The following is an 11,426-nucleotide window of genomic DNA, read 5'->3' as shown; positions in this document are numbered from 1 at the left end:
ATCACAAAGATCACCCAATTATTTCGGCTGAGGCAAACGTCTGATACGTTGAGCCAGAAAACACTGAGTGACAACCATTTAGCCTCACGCTCCAAACCAGAGGGAGGATTGCACCGTCTCGCCAACACGTTCCCACTTCTGAAGCCGCAGAGGCACAGAGGCAGGCCGAGGCAGGCCGAGGCAGGCCGAGGCAGGCCGAGAGCTGATGGCCGCTCACCTCTCCCCAGCTGCCCTGAGCCGTTAGAGCCAGATGAGGTGAGGCAGAGCCTCTTCAAACAGCTCCACGAGGCCATTTAGTCCTCTCCTCTCAGCGGCTGGACAGACAGTCAGCACCACAACACCCTCACAGGGTTTGAGCGGCTAAACCTGCTCATGCCTCATGGCAGCGATTGTGATGATGCAGTGAAGGACTAAAGTCTCTCAGGGCAACAAGCCATCCAGGTGTGAAGTACAGGACATGACTCTGTCTCCTTTGTCTCTCTGTGTCTCTCTTTGTCTCTCTTTGTCTCTCGTTGTCTCTTGTTGTCTCTCGTTGTCTCTCTTTGTCTCTCTTTGTCTCTCTGTGTCTCTTGTTGTCTCTTGTTGTCTCTCTTTGTCTCTCGTTGTCTCTCTGTGTCTCTTGTTATCGCTCTGTGTCTCTTGTTGTCTCTCTTTGTCTCTTGTTGTCTCTTGTTGTCTCTCTTTGTCTCTCTGTGTCTCTCTTTGTCTCTTGTTGTCTCTCGTTGTCTCTCTTTGTCTCTCTTTGTCTCTTGTTGTCTCTTGTTGTCTCTCTTTGTCTCTCTGTGTCTCTCTTTGTCTCTTGTTGTCTCTCGTTGTCTCTCGTTGTGTCTCGTTGTCTCTTGTTGTCTCTTGTTGTCTCTCGTTGTCTCTCTTTGTCTCTTGTTGTCTCTCGTTGTCTCTCGTTGTCTCTCTTTGTCTTTGAAGTAGCATTTGAAGTGTTGGAGGTGGAGACTAATGCTATGTGAGGCTGTAATTCAAAACTAAAGGACAGAATTACCTTTGGCCTGTTTTCTCTCTGTTTTGGGATGGATACATGTAAAGCTATTCTAAAGCTAATGTCTGATAAGGCTAACGCTACGTTGATCAATTCCAAAATGGAAATATAGCAAATACGGTAAATGATAACATTTAATATAGATACATTTCTGTGGATGTTCTTTCTTTTTGGATCTCAACTTAAAACAATACTACTATGTTTCTTCTTCTTTCTTTGTATATTTAGTGTGTGTACCGACCCGCTAGCCTTTAGACACATTATACACGGTATATAGGTCTGATGCTCTGAGAGTGGCTGAATACATTGGTGAACGCAGGCAGGCTCTAAAATAAATACTTAACACAATAATAATATGTATAGATCGATCCTCTGACCATCATTCCATCATGCTAACACCACGCAGCTATTCAATGTGAAAATGTGCATAAAACCTGTATTCACTGTAACATTTCCTCCAGCTTCATTATCAAGTCAATATTTTATGATCTAACACCTCAAAGAGTCTGACATTCCCATCAGCCTCAGCTGTATTTGTGGCCAATGCTAATTAGCCTTAGCATGCTAAGACGGTAAGCTAAGAGGTGACAATGCTAAACATCAGCAGGTGCCCATTGTCTTTGTAGCCATTGTCTTTGCTAGCATGTTGACGTTAGCCTTTAGCTCACACTAGCACAGTTGCTAGCTTCGGCCTCTCAGGCTCGATGCTCACAGCTCACAGGTTCACGCTCACGGGTTCACGCTCACGGGTTCACGCTCACGGGTTCACGCTCACAGGTTGACGCTCACGGGTTCACGCTCACGGGTTCACGCTCACGGGTTCACGCTCACTGGTTCACGCTCACAGGTTGACGCTCACTGGTTCACGCTCACAGGTTCACGCTCACAGGTTCACGCTCACAGGTTCACGCTCACAGACGCTCAGACTTTGAGGCACGCTGCTGCAGAGTCCACGAGGGTTGAGGGCTGTTAACTGTCAAATCATCAAGTGCTTGGGGGCTCTGGCAGACATGTGGAGCCTTTATGCGCACTTTTCCTCGGTCCACATTTCTGCAGACTTCGCCTGAGGTCGGACGGCACATGTGCTCAGCCGAGCATATCAAAGTTTAACAGAAACATTTCCATAAAGGATTAAAGATGGTACATGAAAGGGTCATGAAGAATGCAGAGCCTATAGTCTACAGATGCTTTTGTTTTGACAAAGATGAGTAAACAGACTATTCGACACTAGCTCTCCTCAGGTCAAAAAGCATCACATGAAGCCCACATTGTTTGGGTCATGGTGGTGACAGCGCTGTCTCGTTCCTCTTCAGACCCTTTGGAGCCTGCAGGGTCGTCAGGTGACGTCTCCGAGGGTTCAGGCCTCAGAGACGCTGTGTGAGTCTTTCTTTAACTGGTCCTGAGTGGCATCCTGTTATCAATCTCAGCCTGCATATGTGCATAGCAGTCTTTGCTTTTAACCGACCGCCTACTGCTTTACATCACAAAAAAAGATTTGATCCATTGTTGAGTAAAATAATATGAATTAGTGCAGCCTTAATACACTGAATATAACTTGCATATCACTACTCCTATGTATCTCATACGTGTAATAGTAGGCTATAGTAAGAAGTCAGAGCTTTGTAAACTTACAGATGGAATTATGAAATCTGAAAGTTCCTATAGCTCAGTGGCTTAAAGCATTAATGTTACAATGGAGAGAGTTAAATGAAAGAGCCTGCCCTCCATGATACCGTGGAGAATCTAGACAGAAACATTGCCCTGAAGAGTCTCCCTTGACAGCCTCTGCATTCTGATATTATATTCATTTAAATACATTAAATCATCTCTAACACCCGTGGAAGGGCAAATCCATTCTATTTTCTGTTACACTTATTTCAGACTTATTTCCAGCTTTCAGACCCAGCTCTTAAATCAATAATAATTTAGATGAGAAATTAGTGACAGAAGCCTGGCTCTCTCCACATGGGAAGCAGAGAATCAAGGGAAAGTAGGTTTAAAAATGGAAATGGAGTGATGTGAAGAAGCACACAACTTTCTGGAGGTAACTTGTGACATTTCATTGTGAAGAGATTAACCTCAGGGCGTCCTTCTCAAAGAAGGTCTGTGGAGATAAATCCTTCTCGCATATTTTCTATCTGTGTCACCTGGAATATGTTGGAGAGGTCTCGCAGGTTGAAGATGTAGTGGAACTTGACTGCAGTGGGGAGGAAGGAGGAAGAGATGCGCTGGTGCAGGTCCAGGGCCAGCTGGACCAGGGTGGGGCAGCTCTTCTGCAGGGCTGCGCTGAAGCCCTCTCCTCTCAGGTGCTGCGCCAGGATGGAGGTGTAGATGGTGCTCAAGGCCTCGGCTCCAGGAAAGGACAGGGCGAAGACGGAGAAGTGGCGCTGAGGAGGGAGAGGCAGCAGTGAACATGTTGTTGCACATCAGGGAAAGAAGTGGGACAAATATGACCGTCGGGAAGTTTGGTCTGTAATCATAAAGTCAAGTAATTATGTGTGCTGCATTGTCCACGTGGATGTGTCGGGACACAGATGCGGACACGCTCCCAGTGACCTAGAAGTCCTTCAAACTAACATTACGCAGTGTCAATATCAATCTAGTTGAGGGTGAGATGTTTCCGTGGTTCTACATAAGTACAGAGCAGAAGGCTTTGATCACAAACAGATATGGCTTTCCAAAATGTTCTCAGAGGATGCAAAGATAACTATTCCAGGTCCATGTTAAAAAACAAGGACGTGGTGATGGATTTTAAATGTAACAAGTCTGAAGCAACCTTGACTCGGATTGACGGTGAACTACCGGGAATGAAAGAGTCTCAATTTAAATACCTGAAATGATGCAAAGCATCACGTCCTTTAGTCTAACAGACACCAGAAGACCAGCTCTGACCTCACCACCTCTGTTGGGCAGGTGATGGTTTGTTGGAGGATTCAAAGGTGTAGCATGGCTACGGTGTAGCACGGCTACGGTGTAGCATGGCTACAGTGTAGCATGGCTACGGCCTAGCATGGCTACGGTCTAGCATGGCTACAGTGTAGCATGGCTACAATGTAGCATAGCTACAATGTAGCATGGCTACGGTCTAGCATGGCTACAGTGTAGCATGGATACGGTGTAGCATGGCTACGGTCTAGCATGGCTACAGTGTAGCATGGCTACGGTCTAGCATGGCTACGGTGTAGCATGGCTACGGTCTAGCATGGCTACAGTGTAGCATGGCTACAATGTAGCATAGCTACAATGTAGCATGGCTACGGTCTAGCATGGCTACAGTGTAGCATGGATACGGTGTAGCATGGCTACGGTCTAGCATGGCTACAGTGTAGCATGGCTACGGTCTAGCATGGCTACGGTCTAGCATGGCTACGGTGTAGCATGGCTACGGTCTAGCATGGCTACAGTGTAGCATGGCTACAATGTAGCATAGCTACAATGTAGCATGGCTACGGTCTAGCATGGCTACAGTGTAGCATGGATACGGTGTAGCATGGCTACGGTCTAGCATGGCTACAGTGTAGCATGGCTACGGCCTAGCATGGCTACGGTCTAGCATGGCTACAGTGTAGCATGGCTACAATGTAGCATAGCTACAATGTAGCATGGCTACGGTCTAGCATGGCTACAATGTAGCATGGATGCGGTGTAGCATGGCTACGGTCTAGCATGGCTACAGTGTAGCATGGCTACAGTGTAGCATGGCTACGGTCTAGCATGGCTACGGTGTAGCATGGCTACGGTCTAGAATGCCTACAGTCTAGTATAGCTATGGTCTAGCATGGCTACAGTGTAGCATGGCTACGGCCTAGCATGGCTACAGTGTAGCATGGCTACGGCCTAGCATGGCTACGGTCTAGCATGGCTACAGTGTAGCACGGCTACGGTCTAGCATGGCTACAGTGTAGCACGGCTACGGTGTAGCATGGCTACGGTGTAGCACGGCTATGGTGTAGCATGGATACGGTCTAGCATGGCTACGGTCGTGCATGGCTACAGTGTAGCATGGCTACGGTGTAGCATGGCTACGGTGTTGAATGGCTATGGTGTAGCATGGCTACGGTGTAGCGCGGCTACAGTGTAGCACGGCTACGGTGTAGCATGGCTACAGTGTAGCATGGCTACGGTCTATCATGGCTACGGTCTAGCATGGCTACAGTGTAGCATGGCTACGGTCTAGCATGGCTACGGTGTAGCATGGCTACGGTCTAGCATGGCTACAGTGTAGCATGGCTACAGTGTAGCATGGCCCGAGGCAGACACACCACGATGTAGTTCTTGTGGACACAGTCTTGATGGACGAGGTCTTCCAGTGTTAAATGAGTCAGTTTGAGTTGAGCTATTCGTGAGATTAAGCATGTCGTTGTTGCTGCTGCTTTCACACCCTCTCTGTTCATCCTCTCTCCAGTCTCTCTGCTCTGCGTCTCTCACTCAGGTCACTAGTTCAGCCGTAACACAGCGTTTAACGGATCAAATCATCTGTGCAGTCTATCAACAGCTGCACTGCTTGTAAATGTCACATTTCTCTCAGTTGTAAAGGTGAACTTTCTTCATCTAATCTATATGTGTGTGTGTGTGTGTGTGTGTGTGTGTGTGTGTGTGTGTGTGTCCCATGTGTATTCTCTGCATCGTCTCTGGATGTTTTCCACTGTGAGCCTCATTGACACTGATGAATTCAACCATATTTCAAAAAAAAGAAATCATGTATGAGAGCCCTAAAATGAATATTTATCTCTTTTCTCTTCCTGTAACTCTCTGGAGTGCCAAATGTGGATTAATCGCTCACGAAGAAAAGTCCCCAACAAAGGCAAAGGTTCCTCCTGTTAAAACTATAGACCAGCTGTTCTAACTAAAACAATATTGTGTGAGTCATTTGTTTGGATTTATATCTTCAGAGTCAAGTCTCCATTCTGGTCATCCTGACGTAACGGTGGAGGCTCTCCAGCGAGGCAGCGCTCAGCGTGAAGGTGTTCACGTCTCACTCTGTGAACACATAGTGAATAGTGGAACCATGAATCCAGACGGGTTTACTGAGTGTCATTAGGTTCTGTCTCATTCTGGTGTCAGGTCTTCCTCTCTGTCCAGGTGTGAGAACATTTCCTTCATTGTATTATTCAGCAGGCAGCGCAATGCATCCTGGTACATGTAGGCACAGCTGACACAGCTGAGCGAGCAGCCGTGGAGAGAAGTTTTATTTTATTCATCTTGTGCTCAAAAGAGATCAGTCTGAACACAAACATGAACCATCAAATGAAACACAATGCTGAACGTGTTCCTCCACCACAGAGGTTCAGTCTGAGGCATGAAGGGCAGAAAATACGTTTTGTCCAAAGAATTCACATGTACGTATATAATGAATGTAAAGCAGAGACAAATATCAAGAAAAACATTTCTGTGATTAGGGCACATGTAACGTGTGTGTGTGTGTGTGTGTGTGTGTGTGTGTGTGTACCTGCAGCCGTGGATTGATGGTGAAGCTGCCAGCTGTGGGGTTCATGCAGGACACGTACTGAACACTGTGTATTTCCTTCAAAAGCAGCTTATTACGGTCATACCTGGGAGTACACACACACACACACACACACACACACACACACACACACACACACACGCACACACACACACACGCAAACATGCAGAAAAGAAATCATTATTTAACAGTCTTGGATGCACACAAACACGCAACTGCACACACACACACACACACACACACACACACACACACGCACACACACACACACACACACACACACACACACACACACACCCTGATGTGAAGCCTCAGCTCCCACGTAAGCTGGCGTGGTTTAGTAGCATCTTCCTTCCTCTCAATTTCATAGCTGAGTCCTCCAGCATCTCTGCTGGGCGGAGCGTGTCCGGCCGGCCGGCGTCGGCACACTGAGCGTGTTCAGAACGGCCTCACGGGGTCAGAGAGATGAGCACAATGCCTCTGAGGGGACTCACACCACCCTCCCCTGAGATGTGGCTTATAAAAGTTGTAGCACAGTAATACAGAGGCATGTCACTGAATACTAAAGGCGTTATCAGGAGAAGTGTGAGGGTATTACACCGACCAGCTGCTGGCGCCCCATTATCTGAATGATCCTTTTCTGTGTGAATACACTGAGAAAATCTCTAAAACTGTCCATCAGTGAAGCAATCAAAGTGAGGAACAATTCCAGTGCCGATGTGTTTCCTGACAATCCCCCAGAGACACTGTGCAGAAAGCCTCGTTACACAGCACAGACGAGTTTGCTCTTACATATGCTGTGTATATGCTATCCATATATATATGGATAGCATGGCGACATCAGTGACTGAGGCCTACCAGTGGTTGTAGTCCATGTGCTGGCGTATGAGTGTGTGCGGCTGCACCGTCCCGTATGCGTCCACCTCTGGCATGTTCATGTCGTCGATGAAGTAGATCAGCCTCCTGCTGCCTGGAGGGCCGTAGTTGCGCCCAGCTTTCTTCTCGAGGGGCTTTTCCAGCACAGCTGTGTGGGAGAGGAGCCGCAGCAGTGAGAGGAGCGACTGAATAGCAGTATGCACGTCCTGGTTCAGAGTGCATTTCATTCAACTGGAAGAGCAGATCATCCAGACACGGCTCCAACACGGCTGCAGGCCAAACGGAGCACAGCTTTCTCATGCACGGGTCCTACCTTGGAGCATCTCAGACGTGGTGTAATAGTTAAAGGGGACATTTTTGATCATGTATTTCTCTGCATCCAACGATCCCAGTTTGTCCCCGACCAACACGGACTTCCCTGTGCCGGCGTTCCCGACCAGCATGACGGGGCGGCGACGTTCCAGGAGACGGTCCATGAAGTAACGGACCCGAATGGTCTCTGTGGTGTGGACCAGACACGCCTGTGCATACACACACACACACACACCACACACACACACGTATATGTGTATATATATATATATATATATATATATATATATATATATATATATATATATATATATATATATATATATATATATATATATATTATAAGTAAACATATAGTCCGGGCACAATACTAAAGCTGCAACTGATAATTCATTTGATTATGAATTCATATGCTAAATATTTGTTTCAGAATAATCAATTAATGTCTTTGTCTACAAGTTTAATCCGACCACTTTGTCAAAGGCATTAACGTAGATGACATACAATAGAAAAGGTGAAATAGTTCAGTCAGACATCTGGTAGCTGCTGGATGTTCGTGCCAGCAGCTCCATGTGGGATCTATGAGAGCCACTGTTCTACACCGTGAATACAACGAGCGGTTGGTGCAGCGTCAAACTGTTCGTCCAATCACATTGCTGTTTGAGTGAAGGATATGAAGGATGAGGTGTGCTGTGAAACAACCTGCTGTACCTGAAGAGGTGAGTCTGTGTCCATCTCAAACTTGGGCACCATCTTGGCCCACGGTTCAAACTTCTTGCTCTCGGGGTCGATGCAGTAATCAAACACGGTGCCCTGGGACGGGAACTTGATGGTTTTGAACTCGGCCACCCACCACTTGCTGAACTCCACTCTGTAGTCCAGCAGCTGCGCTCACAGAGACACAGACGTCAATACTCTGAGAGGACTTCCTCTCCCGGACGGCGGCTATGGATCTGAATACAGGCCACAGGACAAATGGATGGAAACACTGAGGTACGGCCACAGCCGCTGAAGGGTAGAGGAGGAGAGGTGGCGGGCCTATGATCCTTCAGCCGGGTTCGGACGGGGAAGAAGCCTCGTCACCTGCCGGTTGGCAGCCCCCCCTCGCTACCCGGCTCCTCTATTCACGACCGACTCCAGTCAATAAAAGCACTTAGCATTTAAATGCATCTGTGATGGGAAAATAAAGTGTACATTTGTACCAAGGGGAGAGCGTTTTATCCCGTAACTTAGACGGACGCACTTACTGTACGGCGTTAACTGGATTGCTTAGCAACTGCTCGCCGCGGCTCTCCTGCTGATTTAAATTCAGCCGGCCTGAGAGTTGTTGAGCGGGAATTGAGTCCACTTCATTTTCAGATGGAGACTTCCATATTTTCAAGTGAAAATAACTTTCAAATGACTTTTCATGAAGAGAGACACAGCGTTGAGCTGCATAAGAGCCGTCAGGGCTTGAATTATACCGAGGAATACCCAGAATGCAAGAGCAAATCTCTGAGAGAGAAAAAAATGCTTCATCTGTTCAGTTGTGTTCTATTTTCCCCCTTTATGCAACCACTAGAGCGCCTCCCCGGCCAGAGGCCCTCGTCGTACCTGGTCCTGGAACATGGCTCCCCCGAAGGCCCAGACCGCAGCGAACACAAAATACAGCTCGTGAAGCTCCTTGGCGCAGTCCGGCGGGGCGTGCTCTGGAGTCAGCAGACACTCCAGCAGGTAGCAGAGCATCTGGACCGTGCTCTGCTCGGGCACGGGGATGATCTTCTTGAACCTGAACACAGACACTTTACCTCACTCGCCTTTCTCCTTCAGCTCAGAAACCAAGTACAAAGAGGCGGTCGGTAAACTAAAGTGCATTTGAATAATGTCACTTCAAATCCTTTACTGTAAAACAAATAACAATAACAAAGAAATGAAAACTCTTCTTAAACAGAAAAAAAACCTGTTTTGTGTCTAAATGCCTTTCAAAGGGGCGATATACCTTAATATGATATATCTTAATATGAATTTATCTTAATGTGATATACCTTAATGTGATATACCTTAATGTGATATATTTTAATATGATATACCTTAATGTGATATATCTTAATATTATATATCTTAATGTGATATATCTTAATATGATATACCTTAATATGAATTTATCTTAATGTGATATACCTTAATGTGATATATTTTAATATGATATATCTTAATGTGATATACCTTAATGTGATATACCTTAATGTGATATACCTTAATGTGATATATCTTAATGTGATATACCTTAATGTGATATACCTTAATGTGATATATCTTCATGTGATATACCTTAATGTGATATATCTTAATATTATATATCTTAATGTTATATATCTTAATGTGATATATCTTAATGTGATATACCTTAATGTGATATACCTTAATGTGATATACCTTAATGTGATATATCTTAATGTGATATACCTTAATGTGATATACCTTAATGTGATATATCTTCATGTGATATACCTTAATGTGATATATCTTAATATTATATATCTTAATGTTATATATCTTAATGTGATATATCTTAATGTGATATATCTTATTATGAATTTATCTTCATGTGATATATTTTAATGTGATATATCTTAATGTGATATACCTTAATGTGATATACCTTAATGTGATATACCTTAATGTGATATACCTTAATGTGATATATCTTAATGTGATATACCTTAATGTGATATATCTTAATGTGATATACCTTAATGTGATATATCTTAATGTGATATATCTTAATGTGATATACCTTAATGTGATATACCTTAATGTGATATATCTTAATGTGATATACCTTAATGTGATATATCTTAATGCAAGATATCTTAATGTCGTCTTAATGCTGTTCTTAGTGCGGTAAAATAGGTTCCTTTCCGCTCTCTAAACAAAACACACCTGGCTGCACTCAGGTGACATCTATATATAACGTTGCATCATCCAAACATAAGGAATACTCTAACAGGTCAAACACAAATGTTATGATACTTCTACAGCCTTCATTTCATGTCATTTCATGTCATTTCATGTCCTTCTGAACAGAATAAAAAGAGCTTCTTTGTGACAACAGGTGTTGTGGATCTCTCTCTGAGCTCTGTGGCGGTATGGACAGCGGTGCCTCCTCTGCTTCCTGTCTCTCACAGCAGGGTGATGAGGTGTTGGAGGAGGCGGCTGGTCCTGCATCATAGAAAGCAGGATGCATCCAGTTCTTCTGAGTCAGTTCCTGTTGGCGTCGGTCCAACCCTTTAGCACAGCCCCTCCCATGTTGCTCTCCACGCCATCAGACGGACACGACTGTGAGGATGTCAGAGTGATGCTGAGAGCCGCGTTACCTTGATCTGAGGCCGTCCAGGCAAGAGGGGAGGTACTTGTCGAACAGTATGGTCAGGTTGGCCTTCTCTGATTGGACCTCCCTCCTGTCAATCCAGCTGGACACCGGCGGGTTCCAGCCCAGGTCTGCTGGGTTAATGTACAGGATACCTGGAGCGAGACACAGGGAGTACCAGACATGGTGGCTACAGTAAAACACAGCCCCTTTGACCCCCTTTGACCCTCTTTGACCCCCTTTGACCCCCTTTGACCCCCTTTGACCCCCTTTGACCCTCTTTGACCCTCTTTCACCCCCTTTGACCTCCTTTGACCCTCTTTCACCCTCTTTCACCCCCTTTGACCCCCCGACACAAGCAGAAGGCAGAAAGCAGCCGACAGGCGGCTGTGCCATTACGCTGGAACACCATTTGAACAAACTTGTGA

The 11,426-nt window shown here is 45.7% G+C and overlaps 1 protein-coding gene across 8 annotated transcripts in view; it reads right to left on the bottom strand.

The window, feature by feature from the left end:
* The window catches only part of dnah9 (dynein, axonemal, heavy chain 9), a 114,986-nt gene that overhangs the window by 57,624 nt on the left and 45,936 nt on the right, over window positions 1–11,426 (bottom strand). For 7 of the 8 annotated variants that reach the window (XR_011077853.1, XM_068583601.1, XM_068583603.1 and 4 more), the window contains 7 exons: window positions 11,006–11,153; window positions 9,243–9,417; window positions 8,361–8,534; window positions 7,651–7,858; window positions 7,320–7,485; window positions 6,444–6,546; window positions 3,142–3,381 (listed from right to left, as the gene is read on the bottom strand). Coding sequence is in view for 7 of the 8 variants with exons in the window: in XM_068583601.1 (XP_068439702.1) it covers window positions 3,142–3,381; window positions 6,444–6,546; window positions 7,320–7,485; window positions 7,651–7,858; window positions 8,361–8,534; window positions 9,243–9,417; window positions 11,006–11,153 (1,214 nt within the window). In the remaining variant the exon portion in view is untranslated. Of the gene's footprint in view, window positions 1–3,141; window positions 3,382–6,443; window positions 6,547–6,758; window positions 6,871–7,319; window positions 7,486–7,650; window positions 7,859–8,360; window positions 8,535–9,242; window positions 9,418–11,005; window positions 11,154–11,426 lie in introns of those variants that run through there. The other variant, XM_068583607.1, reaches the window with a different exon arrangement.

This window comes from Clinocottus analis, unplaced genomic scaffold (assembly GCF_023055335.1).
Source record: "Clinocottus analis isolate CAN_PGR_092001 unplaced genomic scaffold, fCliAna1.0.p SCAF_19, whole genome shotgun sequence".
Classification (NCBI taxonomy): domain Eukaryota; kingdom Metazoa; phylum Chordata; class Actinopteri; order Perciformes; family Cottidae; genus Clinocottus; species Clinocottus analis.
Note: the sequence above shows the minus strand (reverse complement) of the source record. Positions and strands in the feature narration are given on the sequence as shown.